Raw genomic sequence first — 27,094 nt, 5'->3', positions numbered from 1 at the left:
CAGCAGGAGAGGGAAAAACAAACAAACCTTGCAGCCAACCTTGCTGGGTCACAAAAAAAAATCTCTTTAGTTTTGGCAACTCTTTGGAAAGGACTGAAAAAACATGCTGGCATATGCCTCACTATGGGTCACGTTAGAATGTCAAAAGGTAAAAAAAGACCTGCTGCCACTCACAAAGCACTCCCTTTTCACACCAAAGGAGGAACTTTATTAGCATGAAATATATTCCCTAGCTACTCCATCACACTGCTTCATGCAAAAGTTTCTGCCAAGAACTCTCCCTCTCTCTCCCAGGCTACATTTATAAAGAAATAGGATGCGTGCTCTCACATATATATTTTTTTTTTTTTTTTTTTTTTTTTTTGCCACAACAGAACAGTGGGAACTAGCCTGGCGGAGCTCTGAACAAACCAGCTCCCAAAGTCACGAACATATATACAAGAATGCAAGATCTTTAAAAAAAAAAAAATAAAGTGGCACCTATAAATTCAAAGAACAGAAGACTCTTTTGTTTTCTTTTAAAAAATATTCCCTTCTGAAAGCCTATCTCTATGTAGAGATGCTCAGAAAATTGTGTATGATTTTTAATTCCTAGGCTGTTCGTAAAGGGCATGTGTGATTTTTACCCAGCAGTTGCTATAGGAGGTACAATGAAGCCAGGATGCTATGCAGAGTGCAAAACAATTCACTGGCCTCACAGTTATCTGAGAACCTAGTGGGGAATGCTGCTGAGACAATCCCTCTCTGAAAACAAACAAACAAACAAACAAACAAAACCAACACCTGATTGATAAACTAAGCCAGGGATGAGACAGAGCAAATGGAGAAGAAAGAACATTACTGCCTGTTACTGCCATGCTGCAACTCTTAGGAGAGTCAGCAGTGTGGAATAACGGGACTTGCACCTCTGGGAAAAGCAAAAATACCATAACTGTGCCAATACAACTAGGTGAATTAGCTTATGTATGCATATTGAACAAGGTAGGAAACATCATGGAGCCTTCTATTCTGCCTCAGCCTTTAGTCAGTGAAACCGGACTGCCTAGGATCTGGCAAGTGAGCTTTCACAGAAGTCCGACACTTGATGACACTTCTGTTTTCCACAGCCAGGGAAGCTGCTTCTGTGAGGGATGGATGGGAAAGCTGCACAGGTGCCAAAGAAATAAACAATATCTACACCTCTTCCGCGGTATTTCTAACCACTATAATAAAGTTGACTTGAAGCTCACTCCTGCTTTTGTCTGCTGTACAACTCTCATACCTCAGTGGCTAAACTGGAATTTCAGCAGGACTGCAAAGTGGTGTTGCCCCATCTTGACCCTCACAACTGCTCTGCTACCAGGCTTTTCATCTGACTGCTGCTGCTGCTGGTGTTTGCTAAGTGACACCGACCTGCGTGGGCTCTGATGAAACTCTGAAAGCACCTCAGAGACTCAGAGCACGTGTGTCCTTAATGTATTTGTCTGGAGCAACTGCATTCTGGGTTGTCAGGAGGTTGAAAACACCTGCATTCAGGGTCAAAATATGCAAAAAAAAAAAAAAAAAAAAGGCAGCATTTTAATAATGAAATGTGAGCTAGTCAAAATACTGACAAGCCAACAGTTTGGCACTCTGAGTCCAGTCCTTGTATTTTCTGTCTTGGTTTGCCTTTTTTTTAAGAGATGAGAAATATTTGGGTATAATTATATTATCTGCATTCATCAATAAAAGTATAAAGGACTCAAACATACAGACCACAGTAGGGATGAAGGGAAGGCAGATCTGCTCAACGCATTGTAACTGCTTCACCATAACACCTGCTTCTCAGTGAAAAGCGCTGCTGAGCTTGGCGCAGTACCCTCCTTTCCCCTTTACAGTAAATTGGGTAAATAAAATAGCAAATCCTTACGTACAATTATATGCAAACTGTTAGCTGCCTCAGTTAAAAACATCCTAGGACAACACCATTCCCTAATTTTGTACCACAATGGAAGAGGCACCCGATCCTGGTGCCAGGGCAGGACACCGGCCTACTGAAGCTTCTGGCACAGCCTGGCATGGTTTGTGCCATGACAGCACAAAACCAACCACAGGATTAAGAACAGGAAGATTTTCATAAATCAGTCGATTTGCAGACACAAGAGTGGAAGAAGAGCAGCTACAGACTTGGTTTTAACATTCTTGATGAGCCATGTGCTGGAAACAGCCAGCAAGAGTGGAGGTGTGAGGGAGTGGGCACCAGGCCCTCCCTGCCCTCCTTCCTGCGGGTTTGGTGCTGAAGCATTTCATTGCACAAGGTCTTTCTGCTTCCCCTTCGCTCCTCCATGCTTCAGATTGTCAGAAGTGGGCTGGGATGCTGATATCTGCCAAGCCCTGTCCCTCCAGGGATGTTGCTCCACTTCTTTTGTTATGGTTATATGTCTATGCTTTGTCCTACCTGTCCCGAATTACTTGCTCAGGCTGGGGCTAATCACTCCTTCAGGTCTAGAAGGCATTTTTTCCGTTTGGAAACCTGGCCAAAACCATACAATTTTCCCCCCTCAGCCAGATGCCTGCTGCCAGAAAGTCTGGCTATTGTGTCAACGTCTTTGCAAGAGACAGTTCTGGATTACAGTGCAGACTGGGTTTGTAAAGAGGCACGTTGGGTATGTTGTGAAGGAAGAGTTCTCCAGCACAGGCAGGGCTTCAGCCTGCTGCAAGCACTGCTCCTGCCTTACGAGGGACACTGACTATGCCCCAAAGGATGGGTGACATAGGACACAGACGGCTCTCCAGTCCTTCCAGTGGGAATGAACAAGGGCTGAAAGGGCTCCTTGCTGGAGTCTGCACTGGATTAATGCTGCTGGTTAGCCATCAGGGTGGTTTAACGTTCCCTTAACTCTGATCAATTAATTGAAGCATTAAAGCGACAGACTTATTTTAGCAATATACACTGTTTTTGCTGGTTTACTTCTGCATATGTCACATTTGCTTGCTGAGACGTGCAGGAGGAACCCCACATTACTATTTTCACAGCATCTCCTCTCAGACTTGAGTGAGACTCCAACACAAATTATAACTTAGAGCTGGAGAATGATGTTTTGGTGGTTTTGAAAGACACAGTGATAACTTCATACCAGAACTTAGATGAGCATTACTGGATTTCAGATGGGACTTATTTTATTTGTAAATGGTAGAAGAAGTAACAGCAGCAAGACCTGAGCCAAAATCAAGCATTAGTTCTTGCCTACATTTGCAGAAAGATTGCAAATAGTGATCAGTAAGCATTTTCTTGCTTTCTAAAGGACCATAATCTTTATGAATGCATTTGAATTATAATCAAAACAGCAAACTGGGAACTATAAAAGCCATGCCTAGCACTGACAGCTGATAAGAGAGCAATTCTCCAAGATGGCTTACAATCTTTTAAGAAAACACAAAGAAGTTTCAGTTATCCAGGGCAAGATGCTTGGTGATTTCCAGTAAGCCACTTGTCCTCTTATGGAAGCATTCATTTCAGAATGTCTTAAGCAGAGCATGTAAAAGTGAAAAGCCCCCAAAACATTTATTGAAAATTATACCAGAGTTTGCACTGCACTTTCCATTTCCTTTTGTCAGAGTGCTTCCATCAAGATAAGAAAAACATCTCCAATGACTGCACAGCCTTTCCCACCTCTAAGGCAGAAATTGGGAATTCAGCTATGCGAGGAAACCCTGGTAAGGCAGAACATGACCTGAAATGAGCAGTTCATGTGTGCATCAACACATCAACATTTTGGCACCACACTTTAGCTGTGCTGGCCTAGTTTAGCTCCCCCCAGTGCAAGAAGACTAAGTTAAGCTTTCAAGGTATCTCCAAGTGTTTAATGAAGAACCCACAAGAGGGGCCAACACAGAGAGTAAGCCAGAGATATTTGAAGAGGTATTTCCCGCACTATCAAGCCAGGGGCAGCAGAGGGAACACCAGATAGAAGGATGGGAAGGAGGATGGGAAGCAGGTAAGATCTCAGGAGCACCTTTTAGCTAAGTTTATACATAACCTGGAGGTCCACAGAGCTCTTTACTGCTGCTCTAGCACAAAGCCACCTCAGATGTACTTCTCCTGTAGTACCTCCTTCACCATTTCAACTCCTAAAAGCTTGTTGTGATGTGATGTAATGACTTCTACCCTATTTTGTGTGTGGCTGGGAAGTGAGGGTTAAGAGAAGCACACTAACAAGGACACAGTCACTCCAAGGATAAGCTGGCTGGCAGCTGGTGAAGGCTGCTTCCTCCACGAGGGGCCAACCACACCAGCTGGCAGCGTTTCTGCCACTCACACAGCTGTCCTGAGGAAGGACTGGGCAAGAAAACACCTTCACAAGCTCCTCTCTTCTGCCTTTCCACTTGAGCCCTGAAGAGTCAGTACTGCATTGGTGCAGTGTTAGACAGACTAGACAACTTCCTAGCAGGAGGTCAAAAGCTGCTGCCCATTAGGTGATGTGAGGGGCTGAGTGCTAGAATCCAGGGACAACAAACACCACCAAGAGGTACTTTAATTTAATAAAGCAGTTCCCTCTTTATTTTTCTTTTTTTTTTTTTTTTTTTTTTTTTTCTGTTTAATGTATAACAGCTGACTTTGAAGATTATTTCTATGGCCACTGGGAAATTCTCCACTTCTCCATTTCTGACTGCCTCTGTGTCCCAGCCACCAGGCTGGACTCAAGGACTCTGAGGACCTACAATTTCAACTCAAACTAAGCAGAGGCAGAAGGTGGCCAGGCTCCCTAGGAAGCAACAATCAGGCCTAACAGCACTTAAGCTAGAAAACTGAAAATTAGACAGCTCTTTCAAATCATCAGCTTCAGGCCTGATTATACCTTATACACCTATATGCATCTCAGCTGACAGAAGAAAGATGTGAATGAGATCAGGTCCTAGGGCAGGAAAAGCAATAAACAAACTACATTTGTGCTCCTTTCTCCTTTCAATTCATCAGACTTTAAAGCTGACTAACAAAGAGGCATCTGCTTGTTTTGCCTTGCTACAGAACTTCCCGAGATGCTGTTCTGTTATCACAGGGTCAACTATGAAAACAAATACAACTTGTTAAAAAAAAAAAAATAGTTACCAGTTCTAGTGAACCTAAGGACACATTTTTGTGGCTATTTACTATGCAAAATTAAAGTGTAAAAAAACAACAAACATATTCTTCACTGCTGAATTAACTTTTGAGAAGTGATTGCATAAAATAAAATTAAAAGCAAATTAATACTCCTGCTACTTCAAAACTACATGACAGTGCCCAAATTATATCATGGAAAACATCTTCTCGATTTAGGAAATCGTCTTACATTGGCATTGATTGTCTCATACAATGCTACTTTTCTCCTTTTTTTTTTTTTTTTTTTTAAATTCCTAACCCTGATTTTGTACAAATGAAATTCCCCTGTGCCGAAGCAGTCTGTCGGTGCTGAGGCTGTCTGTCAGCCCGCACAGTGAGTAAGGCAGGAGGAGGAACCCTTACGAGGTCCAGCGCCCCACCGACCTGCCCATACTTTCTCCAGGTAAGGAACGCACCAAAGATCTCGACGAACAACACCACAACCGAAACTTGCTCAGGGAATGAAACAGTATTACAACCGGACAGGCATTTTTTTCCCATCCTCTATCCCAATTAAGACACCCCCATTAATTTCCCAGCCGGGAGGGAGGGCGAGCAGAGCATCGGAAAGGAAGGCGCCGCGCTCCGCTCGGCGATCGCGTTTGCCAGCCCCGTGGTTGTCCTCCCCTGACCCCTCGGGGCTCAGTTCTCCCCAGAAAGCTCTAGGGCACCCCTCGGCACTGGGGGGGCTCCCTCCGGGCTCCTTCCCGGCCCCAGCAGCAGCTCCCAAAATTCCCCCTCCCAGGGCAGCCCCCGCTCCCTGCCTATGCCGGGCATCCAACTCGCGAGTGGCGTGCGCACGGATGGGAGCTGCTCCAACTCAAAATAGTAATAACAATAATAATAAATAAATAAAATAATTATTAAATTGGCATGATCTTACCTTATAAATGGACTTTTTTTTTTTTTTTTTTTTTTTTTTTAAGCTACCGAAAGGAATAGCCCGCAGCCCCCGGCGGGTCGGAGCTGTCGCTCAGGTCCCCCCGCCGTGTCCGTGCCGTGTCCCCTCCGTGTCCCCGCCGCACGGTGTCGGCCGCAGCGCCGGTCGCGCCGGCTCGGGGCAGGGGAAGGGGTGGAGCGGGGAAGGCGGCGGCCGGGCTGCGGGGCCGGGGGTGTGGCGGGGAGAAGGGGGGTGCAGAGGGGAGGGGGCTGCCCTGCCCTGCCCGGCCCTGCCCGGCCCGCGGGGGCCTTCGGGCAGCATCTCCTCTTAGTGGCCTTTCGCCAAGCTCGGGACCCGACAAGCCCCCTCCGGGCTTGGGGTATGTGGGGTTGTGGTAAAGGATCCTCGGGGAACCCTCACCAGGATGCTTCGTGCTGCTGGTGGAGGCATGAATACCTGAAAATCCCCAGTGGACTTAATGTGTGTGCTTGTCTGGTCTCCAAAATTCATGCAGAGTAGCAAGGCCAACCGAGAGTATGCATAAAGTCTGCAAAGCACCATTCTGCCCACTCCTGGCATTTAAAAGTCCTGCAGCAGCACCTCTGTTCCCCAACTACCACAAAAGAATTTGGGGATTCCTTCTATTTGCCAAATGACTCCCTAGATTGGCCATGGTCTCCTCTTCAGTCTTTACCAGGAGAACTAGAAACCATTCTTCCCTTCCCTTGCCCTTCCCATTTCCCTTCTCCTTACCCCTTTCTTTTCTCTTCCTCTTCCTGTTCCCTTTTCTCAAGAAGCCTGTAATATCCCAAAACATTGAAAACTTATCACATCTAATATCATTATCCACAAAAATGGACAAGTGTGTATTTATATTTTTGGGAAACTATTAAATTCCCTATTCTATCATTATTTTTACTTAGGACTCTCTGTATACGAGCTGGACAGTGTTCATTTGCAAAGCAGGTGCTTAATGACTGATTTTATGCTCTTTATTCAAGGCTCTTTTTACTACACACTCATCAGAGTCTCAACTGAGCATAGAATTGCCAGAGAACACCACATACATAATGGGAAACACTACAATAAAAATCAACCATTGGCACCCAGAGGGATCGCCAGAAGCATTTAGATCCTTTAGATCACCTGCATAAAAGTCTGCATCCTGCGTTAGCAAAATAATCAGTAGCAACAGCATGTTGGCAGTCTCGAGGCAATCCATACCAGAAGGGTGCGAAGCACTTTGCAAGCAAGTTGCTGAGCCATCTGCTGGTGGACGTGCTGGACCATGATCAGCAGCGGACAGCAAGGCCTCTGAGGAGGCCGCCACATCACAGAATGCCACCACTGCTCACCCAGGTGCGAGCAGAGTCCCAAGGAAGCCCAAAGCATCCTCTGGACAGTGCCAAATCATAAAAACACAGAATGGTCAAGGTCAGAAAGGACCTTGGGGATGTCTAAGAGCAGGTCCAAGCACAGGGCCTGCTCTACCTGAGTCTCAGGTACCTCCAACCTCTCCAGGCAGCCTGTTCCAGGACCTGCCCAACTGTATGCTGGAAGATACCGAAAATAGGTTGGATCATCGACACAAGGTGACATATATCACATACACTGCCTCATGATAGCCACTAGCAGCACCTGTGACCACAAGCTCGCCCCACAGGGCTCTTATCCCAGACCATCAGATCCCCCAGCTTACTCCATGACTTAGAAATAAAAATGCAGGGAATGGGACACAAACACACAGAAGTCATCTGGTTGTGAGCCAGCAGATGCAAGACTTGTTAAAGAAGGCACAGCATGGCAGTGCTGTGCCTGCCCAGCCAGTACTAGCTGAGGTATGTCTGTGCCCCCACTGGACCTAATAATTAAAGTGTTCTCCACCACCAGGCCAACTACTCCAGGTACCACCACTACAGCAGTGCCAAAGGTAGAGAGAGCATCATGTAGGACGTCACAGCAAAGGCCAAACTGGATTTCAACCTCCACAACTTCTACTGAATGGTAATTGAATATTGTGTGCGTGTATATATATATATAAATATATCTAAGTATAAAGACACTTTGTATGTTGTTATTGCTCAACAATACCATCACTTTTAAGTCACATTAAAGGCTGGAAAAATCTAACCTGCTCCCCAGAACGTCATGTCTCTTTTTGTTTATGCTGTCATTGGGATATTGGGATGATGTAGTCCAAGAATTCCTGACTAAAGCAGCACTTGCAACATGGTGAGGCCAGATAAGAAGGAAAAAAAAAAAAAAGTTCATGCAGGGGAGGGAATAGCTAGGAATCCCAAATTCCAGTTCACCTCTGAAAGTCAGAAGTTGTACTGTGCATCTGGCACTGTCTCTGCCATAGAGGAGAGTAACTGGGAAGCAAAGGATGGAATTGGTTTAACTGCTTAATGATGTGCTAATAGACTACACATTTCTTTGATATGTTGCTCTCTTTAAAATTCAGTGAACTGTGCACAGCAATGGACTTCTCTTGTAACAAATGATTGCCTTATTATAAAATTCTCTGTAAACAGGGCTTTGTAATCTTTCCAGCAGACTACCCTACTCTCTGTTGGCTCTTTATCTTCTGCGTAGAAACATATGTAACATTTACAAGGAAAGCAGCCCTTGCAACTCTCTCCAAGTTTTCTATCATCTAACAAAAAGTCCAAATATTTTTATTTGTGCAAAACAGAACAAAGCTCTTCCTGAGTTTGTGTTTACTTATATACATGAAAAAGTACTTTGTGTAGCTTGCAAGACTGTTTTTTTTTTGTTGTTGTTGTTGTTCATAAAACCTCAAGAACAGTGAAAATCTTCCATGATGTTTCATTTTTTCCTTTTGGTAGTCAAACTCATCTGTAAGTCAAACAATTTCTACTCACCCAGTTGCCTGCTCTGAGCGTAACATACTAATATGAGTCCAGTGGTATCCTGACAAAATGTGAAAACTTAAAATATTGAGGGAAGGGAGAGGCTGATATTAATTTGCTGGTGAAGATACGGTGAACAAGGTGATACGCTGTGCCTTCTGAACACAAATAAATAATGAAGATAGATGTAATAAATTCTTGAAACATGACTTTGTAGGAAAAGCCTGAGAAAAAGACTTCAAGTTGGACCCTGTGCTGTTATATCTCAGGCAATACATTTTATATGGCTTACATCATGCACACTAAAAACTTCATTTGGTGAGATACACTGACAACTGGCTTTGTTCACCTTTGTTCTTATTTAAAACAGGTTGTTCCATGCAGCTGTTAAAAAAAAAAACCTGTGCATGCACACACACACATGCACACATTCACATACAGGCTTTTTTATTACTCCCCAGATCTTTCTAAATATGTCATGCTGATTAGATTTAAAATTCTTTTTCTCTTTGCAGCATGAAAATTGCCCTACATTAGGGCATGCTGCCTTTTATGGAAGCATGATTCAAAAGTTTTTTTTTTTAAAAAGCAGTTCTGGATTTGTTTTTCTTTTCCACTTTGTTGTTGTTGTTGTTGTTTGTTTGTTTGTTTTCTTCTGCATTTCTGCTTCCATAACACTTGTGTGTATCCTCCTGGTATCTGGGAAAGCTTAATATATTCACAGTTGCATGTGTGACTCAGATATTTTAATAAATAAATAGCGCAAATTTAACTGCAAACCATAGATGGTTACAGAAATACACCACGCGAAGTTATATCACTCATTTTTTTCTCTCGATGAATAGCAAAACCTGCATTGGTGGGGCTCACAAAATCCCAGATGCTGGCACAGCCCTCTGGAGGCCATGAGGTCCAACCCGTACTCAAGTAGTGCCACCCAGAACAGGCTTCCCAGGACCATGTCCAGTTCACTTTTGAAGGTCTCCAAGGAGGGAGACTCTAGAGCCTCTCTGGGCAACCTGTGCCAGTGCTCAGTCACCCACACAGTAAAGAACTGCTTCAGATGTTCAAAGGGAACCTCCTGTGTCCACTACCAGGTCCCCAAATCCTTCTCTGACAGGCAGCTTTCCAGATGGGTGCGTACTGGTGGATGGGGTTGTTCTTCCCAGGTGCAGGACTTGGCATTTCATGATTTTGCTATCGGTGCACCACTCCAACATGTCCAGATCCCTCTGGATGGCAGCACAACCCTTTTGTGTTATCTGCAAAGTCACTGGGGGTATGGGTACACTCTGACCTCCTTGAAATAAAGATGATTCCAGATTAAAAAGGAGACATTTACACTAGTTATACCTAGTCAATGACACATTTTTATAGTATGTTTTGATCTTTATTTTGTGAATAGGCACCAATACTGTCACAGAAGTTGGCTGTGGCCCTTTGACCAAAGCGTCTCTGGAGTCAACATCAGAGGTGTTCAGGACCTCAGAGAAATGCCACACGGCAGGATAGTTCCTTGCTGCCCCCTGTAGACCTACCATTTTTACTGACAACTGTGTTTAATCAGAGCACCCTCTCTGATGTGTCCCTATCATTTCTCGTTTTACTAATCTACTCACTTTTGATATGTTAGGTGTTCATACGGAGAAATGACATGGAGGAGTGAGCTTGAGGCTTTGAGAACAGGAAGAGCTGCGACTCTTCGTAGATTACCAGGAGAGAGATGCTTCATCTTTTGGTGATGTCTTGGCCTCTTTCACTTGACTTGGGTCTGGGACATGAGCAGCTTCACAGTTCTCCTAGGGCATATGTGCCATGGGAAACTATCAGAGAAAACCGTTTTTTCTTATGAAACCTAAGTGATGGAGGACTTTTAGTGCTGGAACTTAGAGATTGCAAGCCACAATGGCCCAGGGTGTGGGACCAGGCCAATGTGTTTTTTTCTCTTAAAGAGAAAATTAATTGTAACACCCATACTACATTTTCACAAAGCAGAACCTAGCTTCTGCTCCTTCACACAGCACCCTCTGTCTGTCCATAAATGTTCTCTATCAAACCTCCCATTTTAGAGCAATTCTTTTACTTCAGAGTGACATGACAAATCTCAGGGTCTTTCAAGCAGCTCTTGAAAATGCCTGTTCCTGTTCTGTATTTGTACAATTGGGCCTCCTCAGATGGCAAAGGGTCTCAAGTACTCTTACAATATACAGCATAAGAAATGATGGTGGCTATCACAAGAAGAAAGAATGACATTAACAACAAAGGAGTAAGCCTGACTGATTTTCACCAGTGTGTTGCTTTTGTTCTGTTGATAGCTGGCTCTGCTGTTGCCCCTTCATTTGCCTCCCTCTCATCTGACTTTTCTGAGCATGGGGTTACAGTACAGAGATACTCCACCCAGAGGTAAGGGTCACATTTTTAAGCATGAAACTCATAAAGAGCTGTAAATAACTTTTAAAGCAAGTAACTCATAAAGAATTGCAGTGAATATTCCCTAACTAGAAAATGAAAATTAAGGCAAAAGTATTCCCCCCCCCCCCTCCAAGTGTATGATATTCTGGTGCAAACAAGTTCAGGAAAGTCCCAGTGACTGTGCTATTGATCACGTGTTGAACATGATAAATATGAAGGCTTCTCCTTTATTTTTGGTGTATCTTTCTTTAGATATCTTCGTGCATTTTGGTCTTGCATTTGCTTCCAGCTTGGTCTGTTCTCCATCTTCACCTCCACCATCTTTCTTCCATCTGTCATCCACCTGGCAGGCCTACAGGACTCCACGTCCACCAACACTTCATTCCCCTCACCACTCCCTTGGTTCTCTAATTCACATTAAACTCTAATTCATATTCACTTCCATATTATTTGCTTTGCAGCTGCCATCCCCTGCCCTAAACCTGCCTCTTTGCTGTTCCTCTTCCTTTACCTTCCTATTCCATCTGTTCATTTCTTGCCCCTGAAGGGATTAACTGCTTTAATTCCAGCTCTTTTTTTTTTTTTTTTTTTTTTTTTTTTTTTTTTTTGGACTTCCTTTTCTTTTGTGCTTCTTCTCACTGACCTCTCCTCAAAGCAATGTGATACAGTAACTGATTTGGGCTGGAAAGCATGCACACCTGAGTCCTGCATCTAAAACTAGAAGTTGTCCACCTCGCTGTTTCTTATTTGATATGTCACTGAAATAATGCATTTGGTAGAGTGAATAAAACCACTGGGGAGGAAAAGTGAGAGAAAACAGACTCCAGATAATTACTGCTTTGTTTTAACATCAACCAAACCAAGAGATAGTGTCACCATGAAAACAAGGGACGAGTGTTTACAAATAAAAGATTGAAGAAGTTTAAAAAACTACATATAGGAAGCAGCCATCATTCAAATAATTGCATGCACTGTGCTAGTCAAGCTTGTTCTCCAGCTGCTTTGTACAACAGCCATGCAGCCTGAGAACAAGACTTTGCTCAAGTGGGGTCAATATAAAGAACCTCTCTCTCTCAGTGCAGGATCTCAGATTTTCTAAGAAATGCAGGCTATGCTTGCACTGTTTTATATTACATTTTGCCACCTCAGTCACAGCTTGATGTAAGGATAAAGCAATATGCACCTATAAAAACAGAGAAAAATAAATCATCTCATGAAGATTCCTTCCTGGTTTTTAAACATAATTTCCTGTGAGCTCCAAACTTTGTGATTTAGTAAATGGATCCTCAGTTAAAGGCTTCATATGCTGTGCAAGAGCAATCAGCTGCTGCTTTTATGACCTAAACTGAGACTGATAGATTTTAACAACATCAGCACTGAGTAATCCTGGCTTTCACCACATCCTAATATGCCATGTCCCAACTGTCAGTCGGAAGAGCTAAGAAGGTATTTCTGTTAACACTCATGCCAGGACCCTCAGCTCTTGCCCAGAACACAAAGGAGCACACACCTGCCCACCACATCTGTCTCACAAACACAGCTTTGCCAGCTCTTTCTGCCCCTGTGTTCTGAAGGTGCAGCATAAATGGGGAAAAAAAAAAAAAATCCCTACACCTACACAAAGCTTTTCTACTACCACGTAGCTAATTGATACAGCTCATGCATTTGTTGGGTTTGTTGCTTGCATTAGATGTGTGTCTATTGAGAGGCCATTGCAGCAGAGAATGCCCTCACTGTTTTTTAACCTTATATTTTTAACCTGTTATTTTAACCTTATATTTGTATTTGCTAAGAGCAAAAAAAAATGGGAGTCTGGTTGCCCAGAGCCCACAGCTCTCCCATAACACCAAACCCATTAACCCATCTCGCAGCTGATATGAGACGTGAGGCCAATCTCACACAGTAAGTGTAAATTGCAAGCTGCCATTCCTGCCTCTGCTTGCCTTACAGCTTCTTTTCTACCATCTCTGCCTTGCCCTCTGAACAACTGCACCGCCTGCGTGTCCTGGTCCCGCTGATTTCTAATTGTGTATTTGCTTTTCAGCTGTCAACTTCCACTGTGCATCCCTCACTTACAAATTGCTATTATTTTTCAAAATGTTATAGTGATGTAAGTGCAAATGATGCCTCACACAACAAGAGAGGCAACAGTTTGGAAAAGCTTACAGCTTCCTTGGCAGAACCAGTAGGCGATACTGGCCAAAATAACTCAAAATATAAAGACATTATTTGGCTATAGAAATTATTTTAAAATAGTATGGTCCTAAGTGCTTATTATCATGAACATAAATGCAGACAGAGCTTATGTAAAAATATAATCATAAAGGAAATAGATATTGTTGATGCGTTACTTTTTTGGAGAGCAAGCTCTTACTCAGAAGCTGTAACTCTGCTAACTGCTGTATGTGCTACATTTATATATGCATTTTTGGAGTTCCTACTCATTTATCCCATTAATCAAGAAGAGCTCTCCTGACTTCAAAGGAATTGCACCAGTGCCAGCTTTGTGCTCATGAAACTCGGAGTCAGGCTGGTGTTTTTACAGATTAGTTATTTCCTAAGACCCAAAGAAGCTGGATGCAGGGAGCTCAGTGTGCTAACGATGGGCACAAAGCAATAGTGCCTGTCAGTGAAAGCAAGTTGGACCAGCAGCGCTTGGCCTGTCAGGTGAGGACACGAGCCAGTCAAACCAGGACACGGTCTTCTCTGCCGAAGGATTAGCAGCACACAGAGGCACGAGACGTGCAACAACTGTGAGCAGCAGAGCTCTACCACCCGCACCACCGGGATGGACAGTGCTCTGCCCCTGCCACTTCTGGAAACCGGGTTGTATCCCATCCAGTAATCTGCAAAATGAAAAACGCTGAAAGCTATGCATGATTTTAAAATGAGTTAAGTCATCCAGGCAAAGCTCAATATGTAAATGTTGAAAGAGAATACTTCTATCCATTTCCAATTCCTCTGAAAATAAACATTTCATATGGAATTGTAGAGGAACTTTCAGCCTGTGATATATATACTTGTCACCAAGAGGCACTTTTTCACCTATGACATAATTGCTACCATCAGAGAAGCACTGCTGCTGCTCTGCTGTAATTTAGCCTCATTTTCTGCTCATTTCATTATCCTTTCTCATTAGGGCTACATATTCAGCTATGTTACTATTAATCTTTTCCCACCATAAGCAACTGGATAACAGAGCTGTGTGAATAATTGATTTTTCAATTCCTTAGCTGATCTAAAAATTCAACAAGTAATTATCAAATGAAATAATAATAAAAAAGCTTTATTTTTCTCTCTCATTCAAGAAAAAATGTGAAATTCAGTGAAACATTTGTTCATCTTGAATAAGCCTTTTCATCCATCTTTGTCATTTTAAGAAAAGCAGCAAACAGGGAGGCAATAACTTGGCACCATTTGCCAAAACAACAAGTGAGAAATCCTCCCTTTCCAGGAGACAGAGTCCCAGCCCAGTGAATTCCTGTGTCTGGGGAGTCTGAATACCCCAGGCACTGACCTACAAGGGCATTTTCACCCCTTGGGTGGAAAGAACTCAAAAAGCATGTAAATGACTTGTAAAAGTGGAACAATTTTGAGTGGGAAGAGACCTCCCCAGGAGATGCAACAACGTGACCAGGCTTCCTCCAAGAGGTGACTTCAGATCCCATCAGGGTGATGGGAGGTATGAAAGTCTCCCACAGTCCAGGTGAACAGCATAACCACAGGGTTATTTGGTATGTTTTGTTGTTGTTGTTGTTTGTTTGCTTGCTTTTGACTAGCTGGTCTTATGAATTAAGCCACTAGCTTTCCATTTGTGATATTTCTAACAATTTTCTTACACACAAAGTGGCCTTTGTAAAACAAAATTTTAAATAATTAGTCCAAATGCAAACTTTGACAATTCATTATTAGTATCATAGGCGCTTTATAAATACGTGCTCAATTATACATATTTTACTCTACAGTCCTTCTCCCTTACATTTGCACAAATTACAGCAAGTTTCACGAGAACATTTACTTTGGATTTTTGCATCCCCTTGTTCTTTATTTTTTATTATTTTTCATTCTGCCTTAACATTTTTTCCACATATAAGCCTTAAAAAGAAATGAAAACTGAAATGATGCAAATACAAAACTTATTACTGGTATTCTCCGCTGCTGGTGGCATGCCTATAATCTATCAGCTATTATTTGCCAGCATTGTCCAGAGGTCTTAAATAAAGTTATTGCCTCATGGTACTTGGCACTTAAACTCACAAGTAAAAAGGACTTCTGCCAGAAGTCTCTTCTGGCTTACACAGATATGAAAACATAAGGAGAGCTATACTGCGTCAGACTGGGGCCAGTTCTTCCCCAATGTTGTGTTGTTGATTACAGCTAGGGAGACGATACCAGAAACAGTACAGAGCCAGGGGTCCTGCCTGCAGCTTTGGGTCACCCTGGCAGCCTCAACACACAGGGATGCCCCAAGTTCCTTCCAGGCAGTTGGGATTAATTCATGGCCATGGAGGTAAGCTTTACCAGTTATCCCATCCTGGTTAGATACATGCTCCTGTGTGGAAGGAACAAAAATGAGGCATGAAGAGGTAAAATTACATGTTCAGGGGCCCAACAGCAGCATTATTGTTAGGATTTCTGTGGAACCTACCATTTTTACTGAAACCTGGTTTTGGTCTTCCTAAGAAAATAAATCCTTAAGGGAGATGTTGACTCAGATCTTGTCTCCCCCAACAATACAGCAAGTCAACCTCTCAATTATGCCAAACTGACAGAAATTCACTTGCATCCATTCCTCTCCCAGTTCTCTTCCTTCTGCCACCCCCACTCTACCACTGCCCTCGATTATGTACTCATATCTATAAGGAGAAGGCACCTGAGATCCTGGCAGGAATTACAGCAAAGGATTGAAAAAGCTTTGCATCTTTTTAGGGTTAGGACAGCTCCTTGTATAGGCTCACTGAGTCAGAACGGCGCCCCAGATCAGATGGAACCCTGAGGTTCTTCACATAAGTTATTGAAAGTTATTTGACAGTGTAGAACAGGTCTTGAATAAACATAGTATGTCATATTCTTCGCTAGTCCTTCTGTACATCTCTGCAGTGGTAAACTTCCATTTATACATAAAGCAAATGCCCAGCATGTTCAAGCTTGAGTGCCTTTTTAGCATATATTTATACTTGTAAATAAGTGGCATCTGTCTAAAATGTTTAGAAATTCAGTGAAACCTGGCACGTTCACTAAAACCTGTTTCTAATCTTTCTGAATGAGGAAGCAATTTTCCCAACATGACCCCGATTCAGTTCTCATTTTCTTTGCCTAAAAAAATGACAACTTAAAAAGATGGCCTCAATAGAACCATGAACTGATATTTATTTCAGTAGTATAATAACTCTGAAACATGCCAAAGGCCCCTTAAATGTTCAAATTGTTACCTATTGCACCCTGGACAGAGTTTGGGTCCGTGAGTAGATTTTGAATGAAGTAATTTTTTCCCCCCATCTGACCCTGGGAGCATTTGAATTGATGATTTTAGCAAGCAAACTTGGTAGGAATAATGAACTACATATAGTTTTGTATAATAATTCTCTCTCAAGGGCTGTGAAGCTGATGCCTACTTAGAAATTTTGGAAGAATAGCTGAAACAACACATGATGCTATTTTATATAATCCCAGAAGTGACTGAAACTGGACAGTTTTGAAGACTATCCAAGTGTGAAGAGATGGATTTGGATTAGTCCCAGCTCATGGCAAGCCTCGCATTGTGTAAGACTCGCAATACTTTCACATTGTTTCTCCACAGTTCGATGTGGCTGTTTGTTCTCTCATTTTTAAAGTACCTTTGGAGCTATTTTGTTGGAGCTTGAGACCAGAATCATTAGTTAAAACATGAGCTTCAAGCAAGTTGCAGGGAACAGCCGCGGCCTTGCAGTCTGTACAGCTAGGACTGTAAAACAGGACCTGTAAAATGGATGACCTTCAGATTTACTTAACTGTGCAGAACTGGTATTTGTCACTGCCAGGTTTATTCATTTATTTCTTTTAATAGACTACCACAGAATTTGTAATCTGTGATCTACAAAAATATTACATTTGTAGGAAAAAAAAAAAAGTGTTTCCAAACTATACAGATAGTATGTCAGTTTAAAAGAAAAGAAGAAAAACTGTTTATTTTTTTATTAAACTGTAGCCCTTGCCTTCTACATTATAAGATTAAAGGTTTAGAAATGCAATTACTGAAAAGTAGACAGAGAGTGACTCAGTGCTTTACTACAGCCAGTAATGTGCAGAAAGATGAGTAACTACTGTAGGCAATGGTGAATTCCCACAGTCCCGTTGGGCTGACTTTTCCTTTTTTTGGGTCACAATTTGGAAACTAGGACAGAGAAACAATGAACAGATGAAAAAACCTAAAGTCTGGGTATGAATATGGCTAAGAAATACTGGAGCAAAAGAAACAACAAAAAAAAAATAATTTTGTAAAAGAACTTAATTTCCATACTTCAAAGGAACCACCAACAGATTACACAGTTGCAGGCCAAAGACTGTGCTGTTTGTACCATACACCTCACCCCAATATCTCAGTATAGGGCTGTTCTTATCACAGAATTTGGCCTTAAACTGGTAAATCACAGAGATTTATTAGCCCTGAACACTTCAGACTTTTGGCTTGATTGTTCTCTATACAAGAGATGGAGGCTCTGCCCTGCTGTCTTTCTGCCAGGTTCTTTATTTTACAGTCTCCATAAAAATCAAGAAAAAATGCAAACTGGAAAGGTAACGTACACAAAATCTCCAAGCCCTTTTGCACTCCAGCCTCTACACTTGCTTGGGTGTAATTAAATAAAGGGAAACAAAAATGCAAGCGCTCCCCAGTGAAAGACTTGGTGCTGCCGTCTCGTGGGAAGAAGAAGAAGGGAAGATTGGACAAAAAAAAAAAAAAAAAAAGGCAGAAATGTAAAAAGGGAAAACAAAAGAAGATTTTCTAAAACCTGCTAACATCAACACTCCCATTTTTGTTTCAAGACGGCTGTGTGCTTTATTGCTTGCAGATCGGTTTCCTTTGCAGGTGATGCGGGCCCAGAATTACATCACCAGCAGAGCAGCCAAGAGCATCTCAGTGCCAGGATGACCGAAGCCGAGAGGAATGCATTATCACAGACCGCGGAGGGACTCGCCAGTGCATTCCTTGCTGGGGGTGCTGTGATGGGGGAGGCAGAGAGGAGATGATTTTACGCAAGGGCTGAAAGGAAACTTTGTAGAGGAAAGATCTGGGGTCACAGTCCTGCTGTCTCCTCTAAGCAGATCTAATTATGGTTGTGTACTTCAAAAAGAGGGTTTAACTAAAACCAGATTCAACAGGGCATTGCTTAGGGAGTACAGAATGAGTCCTCTCAGCCCTGCCTTTGAGGAAAGCGCAAAATGCCTCAGTGTGCAGGCAGCGCTGTCCCTTGTAAAGAATAACTTGAAGCCACAGCAAGAGAAGCAAGAACCAACTTAAAATCCTCATAGCTTCGATGATGATGCGTTTCATAAAAATGTGACCAGACGTAATATCGATGCATCCATATGAACAATGCTTACATTAGATACTTGGTGTGATTTAGTGACACGCTGTGTGGTGCAGTAAAAGTCTCAGCAGTCTCAAGGATCATGCTGGAAATGATCAAATGACTCACGAAGCTGTCGCACAGATCACCCTCAGCAAGTTCCAACAAAGCCTTGCTGCCACATCGCACCATGTATGCAACAAACAATGTCCCCTGCATCTGAAAGAACACCCCCCCCTCACATTTGGAAGACTTGCAGGCTATTTCTGCCATCCCGCGGGACCGCCGCAGCCGTCCTCACCACAGGCCTGTTTCTGAACCATTAAAATCAATAGGAGCTTTCCAGTGCTTTTAATAGAAGCAAAATATGCTGTCAACAAACTGGATTAGAAGAAGAGTACAAGACAAATTGTTCAGAGATTAGCACCTCTGAAAATGTCAGGATTTCAAACCTCACCTTTTAGGTTGAATCAAGAGCTTGAAGCAGTACCGAGGTTATGCAGAGCTCTTCCCCTTTCCAGGGGGGAAAAGGGCTGCTGATCAGACAAAAACATTTATACTCGATCCTAAAGATTTACTTTTTCTTCCCCTACGGTTCCCTAAAGAGGCCTGAGGGCTGGGACTCAGCAGCCCAGAGAACAACCAAATTTAACTTCATGTTGACCCAGTTTTGCACAAGAATTTTTGGGGGTATGGAAGTGCCCATAGCTGGTTCAGCTGCAGCCAGATCACCCAGTGACCAAGTTCATGCCACCAGCTCATTTCCTAATGTGCCACTGAAAACCAGGAGGGGTGCCTGTGCTGAAAGGACTAACTTCACCATTCCAGCTGCTGTGGGATCTCCTGATCTTCAGATGTCCAAGCCACGTTGTCAGTGCAGCTCCACACAGACCCCTCATCCTCAGAGACCCCTCACCCCACCATCTGCCACTAAAGGTCTCTGTGGAGGCCCGGGGGCCTCCAGCTCTTCTCCTTATTCCTCAGCCTAGTCATGAGGCTGCAGGGAGAGGGCTGATTTGCAGTCCTGGGGAGGGGAAGTAAAATGCCAAAGAAGATCTTGATGGTATGGAGAGAGCGGATGAGGTATACAGCTGTCGAAAAGGGTAATTTTGGTCAATTTTGGTAAAAATTGAAGATACTGTCCTTAACTTTCAAGACATACTCATCTTTATGCAATGATTTTAGCATACTATAGGGAAATTTGCAAAACACGTCAGCCACCATGTTTACAGAAGCACCTTCCACTAAAGGTATCAGATTTTGTTAATCTCGTTTTCTACCATTGTCCTGTAATGACTTGACATTTTCCTACAGCCTTTCCACAGTTTACTCACAGAGCCAACTCCAACAGCCAGGCCCTCCTCGCTGCTTCATTTTGCTCCTCCTAGCTGTCTACATTTCAAATATCCTTGTGTACAATTTTCTCTTTTTTATACCTTTCATGCATAATTATTCTTGACAAATCATGTTTTTCTCTCACTTCTTTCTCACTGTGCAAGGCTGGCCTAATAATTAGTTTCACATAGAGACTATTAGCTTTCATATTATGTTGTTGTGGATGGATTAGAGTTCATGTGTGAAAGTGTATGCAAATAAATATTCCAAAGTAAATGCATTATGAGAGTGCTGGAAATGCATTAGAACCAAGGGATATTTCTGCTCTTAGAGAATTCCCCATTTTATCTTGTTTGAACTCTCACAGGACGGCAAAGCAGATGTGGCTTCTAAAAGCTGGTGTGGACAACACTAGTGAGGAAAGATTGGTAAAACACTGCAGGGGCAGAAATTATTCCTTGCAAACAGGACAGAAATTATGGCTTCTCTCATTGTACCAGACGGCTGTGAAATGGCTGTCCCACAGGACTGTTCTTCCTCCCGCTCACCCTGTCTCATTAACGTTATAACTGCGAGTGCAGCAGAGCGGCTGACGGGCAAAGTTCACCTCAGTGTCCCTTTCTTTTTTTATGGCGACTACAAGTCTGCTCAGCTCTTAACAAAGTAACCCTTGGGCCTCAAAGCACAACAATAAAAAAAATATGTATATGGTGATACTTATAAAACAAGAATGCTAGGCAGGAGCCTATGAACTGCCTTTAGGCAGGCCAGTTCTCTGTCCCACTATGCACATTAAGTGAGCATGGTGTTGTGTTTATATATATATATATATATATATATATATATATATATACACACACATATATATATATTAACCTACCACAATTTAATCTTTCTATTGCAAACTCTGTCATTTTGACAAAAATCTCTTGCTGGCTGCCATTACAGGGCTTTCCTGAGAAGTCATCCCATCGTCTGCTCTGTCCTGGAACACAGCCTTTGAACCACACTACTTCCAGTTTTCAAAACCTATGAAGATGCGGGCAAATCCTGAGTTTTATGTGCACTCGGCAAACAAAGATGAGGAGTTGAGGTCATTCAAAATATATGCTAGTGAGTGGTTTCCAGGCCATCCTGGCTTTTCTAACCTTCTCTGTAAGGGATGAAGGAGGAGCAGCCTAGAGAGGGAGGGTTCTGCATGCTGGTTTTCCACGTTTAGTCATATGTCATGTCCTCTCCACTTGGTTGCTACTAAACGTGATGTGATTTTTCTCATTAGTGCCTTGGACAAAGTGGATTAAATAGCAAACACCAGGTTTCTCTGGTCACTCAGCATAACCCAAAAGCACTGCAGCTCTTCACCTGCCACCACCAGTACAGAGGTACCATTGACTAAAGCTAGAGGATTTGGTTATTCTCAAAGATTTCAACACAAGTTCAAACTCAAATTCCCCCTTTTTATTGCTGTTTTTCCAAAAATTGTAGGGTATAGGAAAACTGGAGCTTCAAAGACACAGAACAGCAGGAAGAGTATGTGAAAATGCCTCTGGGATGGGAGTTGATATGCCAGCTATAGTAATGTGAGACAGAAATCTTTTAAATCAATTCATTAAAGGAAATTGGTTCAAAGCAAAAAGTTTATAAACTCAGGCTGTTTAGTGGCCTTCAGGAGTTCAGCTGGAATAATAAGAAGGCAGCAACTGATAAATTAAAGTGAATTTAAAATGTAAAGAGAAATGTAAATGGTATATTAATATAGCCTTTACTTTTGTAGCAATTCAGTTGCCTGCATTTCCACACATGCACAGATATTCATCATTGAGAAAAAATGACATCTAAGAGAATCAGATATGAAATTACTCCTTACTTGCAAATACAACAGATTTTTTATTTTCTCTTAAGGGAATAAAATTGTTAATATGCAGACACATTTTTGTCCTTTAAAGTTTGCCAGTGAACACAGGAAGACAAAGAGCCAGAAAAACAGCAGCTATTAAACAAGGAAATATGGTCACTTTAGCTCATGTGCCACCTACTCAAAGCTGGCACTGAACAGAGCTCAGGAAATTCACTAAACAATTTAGCTCCTGGCTTTTTGAAAATGTCTGCCACCAGACTGTGGTTTCCTCAAAAGCATTTCTTCTTTGAACTTGCCTTAAGTATTCTTCCCAGAGCTTTTTTTTTTTTTTTTTTTTTTTTTTTTTTTCACCAAACTTTGTGGTTTGATTTCAAGTAGTTTGGTATGAGCATGACATTTCATATTGCAAAACTCAGACTGTTGCCGAGTGCTCGTTTTTCACCTAAACTATGTGCTGCAAAAAGTGTCCTCTTTTGACTTAGAGGGCAAATTACTCCTACAATGAGGACTAATACTTGAAGGGAAAAAAAATGAGCATTGAGCCTGTTAGATAAAGACCTTCAGGTAGTCCGTCACAGGCTGGGCACATTTTATAAAACATGAAAATATTTTCTTCCAGGGGGATGTAGATCTTGCCTGAGGTAAACCCATTCAGAAATATGAAAAATAATGCAAATTGTTAGTGACTTTACAAGCCTAAATGTGAAGGGCATGGCAAATTCCCTACCATTTGTGTGCCAACAGCTAAATGGTTGTTTTCCTTACCCATTCCTCCCACAGTGACACAGTGCCCTGTCCTTCACAAAATGCAGAACTCAACTGAGCAAGCCAGCTCAAACCTTAGCCAACATAAATAACATCTGATCTCTCAAAAGCTATCAGGAGATGAACCCAAAATGGGCATGAGTAAGTCAAAACAAATTCATTTTTAAATTCAAGCGCACACTGCAGGAATGTTCAATGGTGTTCTTCCAGCCCTAGACTTGCACAGTAATGTACTACTAACATGAGAGGACTGACTTTTACCAACGGTTTACATGAGTTTATTGCCATTTAAACACAGGAAAGACCAGACGATGTCACTGCTGAACTGAAAAATACTGGGATATCAAGGGTATTCTTTGCACTGTCATTGGTACTCACCTTTCCCGCTCCTGCTCCAAGAGGTTGGTAAAGTCATCGCTCTTGTTCATGTAATCTGTATGTTTATGCTTCTCATTTTCAAGCTCATAAACTGTGCGGCGATGGCATTTTTCTGCCAAAAGAAGCTGTTCCAGCATGCGTCGATATGTCTCCTTCTGCTTTTCTTCAAGCCTGTCCAGCTGGGTTGTAGGAGAGAATAGGTTATTTTAGAGGTTTCCTTGCTTACTTCATCTGATTTATTAACAAACAGTGTCATGTTCGGTAAATGCAAGTCCCAGAATTTTACATCCTGCACTTTACATAAAGCAGTGCCTAAAAATAGGAGTAACTGTCCTGTAAAAATAATTTTTTTGGACAACGCGTTTGCAATAAACATTTACATCATTCTTGGATACACAAAGGACAGGGATTCATGTGGTTTTAGGGTAACAAACAATATTGCTGCAGTGCAGAATGCCTCCCGTGACAAGGTGCTGCATGCACTCTCCTCATTTCACATGGGAACAGCAGTAAAAAATCCCCAGGAGGAATACATGCTCTCAGACCCTAGGACCCCAAGTTCAAGTACCTCTATAGGGACATGGGCACCTATGTGAGTAGCAAAATATAAGCTCAAGGCTGAAATTTGAACTTCATCGTCAACAAAGTTGTACCTGTAGGACTGCTGAGATAAAAAGTCTGAATGTAGTGTGCTCTCCCCACCTGGTGCTCAGCCCCTGTGGGAGTTGCATCTCACTCTGCCCCGGCTTCACCAGAAAGCTGCTGTTTCACAGGGTGCCTCTGCAAACTGGGGGAAATAGGAGAGCAGGAGGGCTGCAGCTGCTCTTAAGCAGCCCTCCAGAAGCTGACCACGACAGTCAAAAAGAGTCGATCCATTTTGTAAAGGAACCTAGCTGGGTGCAGCCTTTGAGAGTAAATCTTTTGCACCATCCTATTTTAGCTCCCACATAACCTCTGTGGACCTAAGCATGACAGAAGTTACTGTAGACTGAGGTCCCTGTCAAATTATCATCTTCTTTAGACAAAAGACCTGCTAAGTTCTTTTACTCTTGATAGCCAGTATTTCATGCATGTTCCCAAATGCTAATGTCTGCTTTCCTTATTTACTATCACCCCCCTAAAATCCCAGAAGATACTGCAATAGGGGTGCAGAGTATAAAGATGCCCCGTGGTAGATACAATTCCTGGTTAAACAGTAAATGTTCTGAACCAAGGAACTATGAAGAGTTGGACAGATGCTACAGTGCACTGTACGGTATGTTATTGCGTGCTCTTTCTCCATGCCCTGGACTGTTAAGAAACTATAACCATAAGCAGTGGTTGCTTATTTTGGCGTTCACACTGGCCTCAGACATTCCCAGGTCTATTCTACATTTATTTATTGCTTAGATTTTAAACCAAGGGTTTAAATCTTTGGTTTAATGTCCTGCAGATCTCCTTTAGGGCTGAACTGACTTCACAGCCCTGGAACTGAAGAGACATAAAATGATTAGGGATTTGTGATCCTGTAAATATAGTCAAAATCAATCTCTGTTGGTCTTCTTTCCCTAACTACTGCTGTGATAGAGCTTTAGTATGCCAAGAAAGTCACAGAGCACTTACCAGTGCTGTGAGCAATAGAGGTTGGAGCTTATAATTGAAAGGAAATTTGGAAAACAAAAAAGCAACACCCAAAGATTTTGTTCTCATTTACCTGCACCAGCCCTAAGGAGCATACAAGGTCCATATTGTTTGTGTTCAGACCCAATGATTTTGCTTACAGTTTATTCTGACGGTTGAGAGAACAAGTACATTCAATTTTTCTTCAATTTTGTGTAATTTGCACAAGAATTTTATTATTCTCTTGTGAGCTTTGCATACATGCAAAATACACAGAGTTTCCCTTTTTGTTAGGATTCCCCCCTGCACAGACTTGTAGATGCAAATCAAGAAGTTATTACCTCTGAAATTGGTTTCTCATAGACATCTTCCCCTATAGATTTTTCTTGGGCAAGGATGGCATCTCTGTGTAGGACTCGCAGCACACTCTCTGGAGCGGCAGACCCATAATGAGCTTCTAAAACTTCAGGTTTGGTTTTCTCTGTCTTCAGCATGTGGATCACATCCTCTCTTGCCTGTAACATGGCAAATCAGTACCATAAGCCAACGTGCTAACCAACAAGGGAAAGAGGGAAAATAGGGGCATTTCATATGTACAGACTGCATACACAAAAATAGCATAAATGAGAAGAATGCTGGGCTGCCAATGCAAATATAAAACTTTGGGAGATATCAGAGTAAACACAATCTGTGTCAAGCAAATGTAGTCCCTGCAGGCATTAATTATTCTATTCCTGCCTGTCATTACATTTGAATGCGGTGGGTTTTTATCTGAGTTGAAAGTAAAGCCAAGGAAGCATTATTAGTCTTCATGTATTTTTTCACTTATTCCCTGTCCATGCTGTTTACTGACTGCAGTAAGGGGATGAGTAAAAGAAGAAGCACAAGTGTACTGAATTAATATTTCTCAGACAGCCTCTAGTCAAGTATTTCCCCTGTATTAGCCCCATGTCTGACTTTGTGACTACAGGTTGTCTTCAAGTAGCTTTTTAAATAAAGTTTTCTCAGTTTAGTTTGCTTAAAAAAAAAAAAAAAAAAAAAAAAAGGGAGCTCCTTGGTTTGTCTGGAGGGCATATCTCTCACAAGCCGAAAGGGATACAAAGCAGAAGGGTACATGCACCAATTTTTCTTTTGCTTGCCTTTCAGATATTCAAGCATGTGAGCTTGGGAAGCAAATTAAGAGCTAAGGAAAAGTTTGGATATTTTAGGAAAAATCTCTTGCAAATCCAGCCCCTATATAAGCAATGACTGTTTAGGATTTATGAACTGGCCAAAGCTTCATGCTTTTCCATTGTTCGTAATGGCAGTCTATATTATCCCTGTAGCAAATCTTAAATCTTTACCCAATACCACAGAGACATCACAGCTCCACAAAACCATCTGCTTTTGAAATGAGCAAGGAAATAATCTCAGGAAATGACAAAGACCATTTAATCTTTTCTTAATAAAATAGAGTAACATGAAAATAAATAAAAAACGAGCTTGAGGCAAAGATCATGCCACTCAATTGAGAACTAGGTGAATTATAAACAGCTAACTGTAGGGGCTTACCCTGTACAACATTTTGTAACCTTAAGTAGTAGCTTTACATGTCACTCTGTCTGCAAGATACAAATAACAGACTGGAATGGTATTAAAGTTTTTTCAGCATGAGTGTGGGAAGGGTGCATCGCTCACAGATGTCAAAACTACAAGTGAATTATGCAGGCCAGTCACAAGGAGTGCCAAGAGAGCCTGTCCACCTCCCTGCCTCACATCCTGGGAATATGCCACTCTCAGAACAGAAAAAAATGATATTTTAGGAAAGTTTTAGTTTCAAGAACATATCGTTTTTTATATTCCTGTAAAAATAACAGTTATCTTAGTGTCTTTGTTACTATGAGGCTAGTGCTTCTAGTCTGAGAAATGTTTTTTTCCCTCTATGGTGAATGAATGCAATAACCATTACCTGCTCTAGCAAGGCAGAGAGTAGGAAACCTCTCTGTCCCATCACCTCACTACAATCAGCAGACAATGACTACACTGGGTTCCTAAAATAAATGGTCAATTCTTCTTGTTGGCACCTACCTCTTCTGGTTAGTACCTACTGCTGAACCCACTAAATAGCACCTGAGGACCTTGGCTTCAGTTTCCTGGCCATGTCTGTGTTGTCTCAAGGCATGAACTCGGTGTCCCATTCCCAGCTCCACACCGCAGGCATGCTTATGGGGAACACTGAAAATATGGGGACAAAGGAGGCAGCACCTTTTTGCCCTGTGCACCAAGGGCCACGGACACAACCATGCTGAAATCTTGGCACATTTTAGTGCTGAGCACAGGGAGCTCCAAACCCCCACTTCTCAGGAA

The 27,094-nt window shown here is 42.2% G+C and overlaps 1 protein-coding gene across 5 annotated transcripts in view; it reads right to left on the bottom strand.

The window, feature by feature from the left end:
- Positions 1-27,094, bottom strand: part of FILIP1 (filamin A interacting protein 1) — a 103,298-nt gene that overhangs the window by 17,523 nt on the left and 58,681 nt on the right. For all 5 annotated transcript variants that reach the window (XM_084284248.1, XM_084284247.1, XM_084284250.1 and 2 more), the window contains 2 exons: positions 25,090-25,263; positions 23,150-23,328 (listed from right to left, as the gene is read on the bottom strand). In XM_084284248.1, coding sequence (XP_084140374.1) covers positions 23,150-23,328; positions 25,090-25,263 — 353 coding nt within the window. The remainder of the gene's footprint in view (positions 1-23,149; positions 23,329-25,089; positions 25,264-27,094) is intronic.

This window comes from Netta rufina, assembly GCF_964035555.1.
Source record: "Netta rufina genome assembly, chromosome: 3".
NCBI classification, from domain to species: Eukaryota; Metazoa; Chordata; class Aves; order Anseriformes; family Anatidae; genus Netta; species Netta rufina.
Note: the sequence above shows the minus strand (reverse complement) of the source record. Positions and strands in the feature narration are given on the sequence as shown.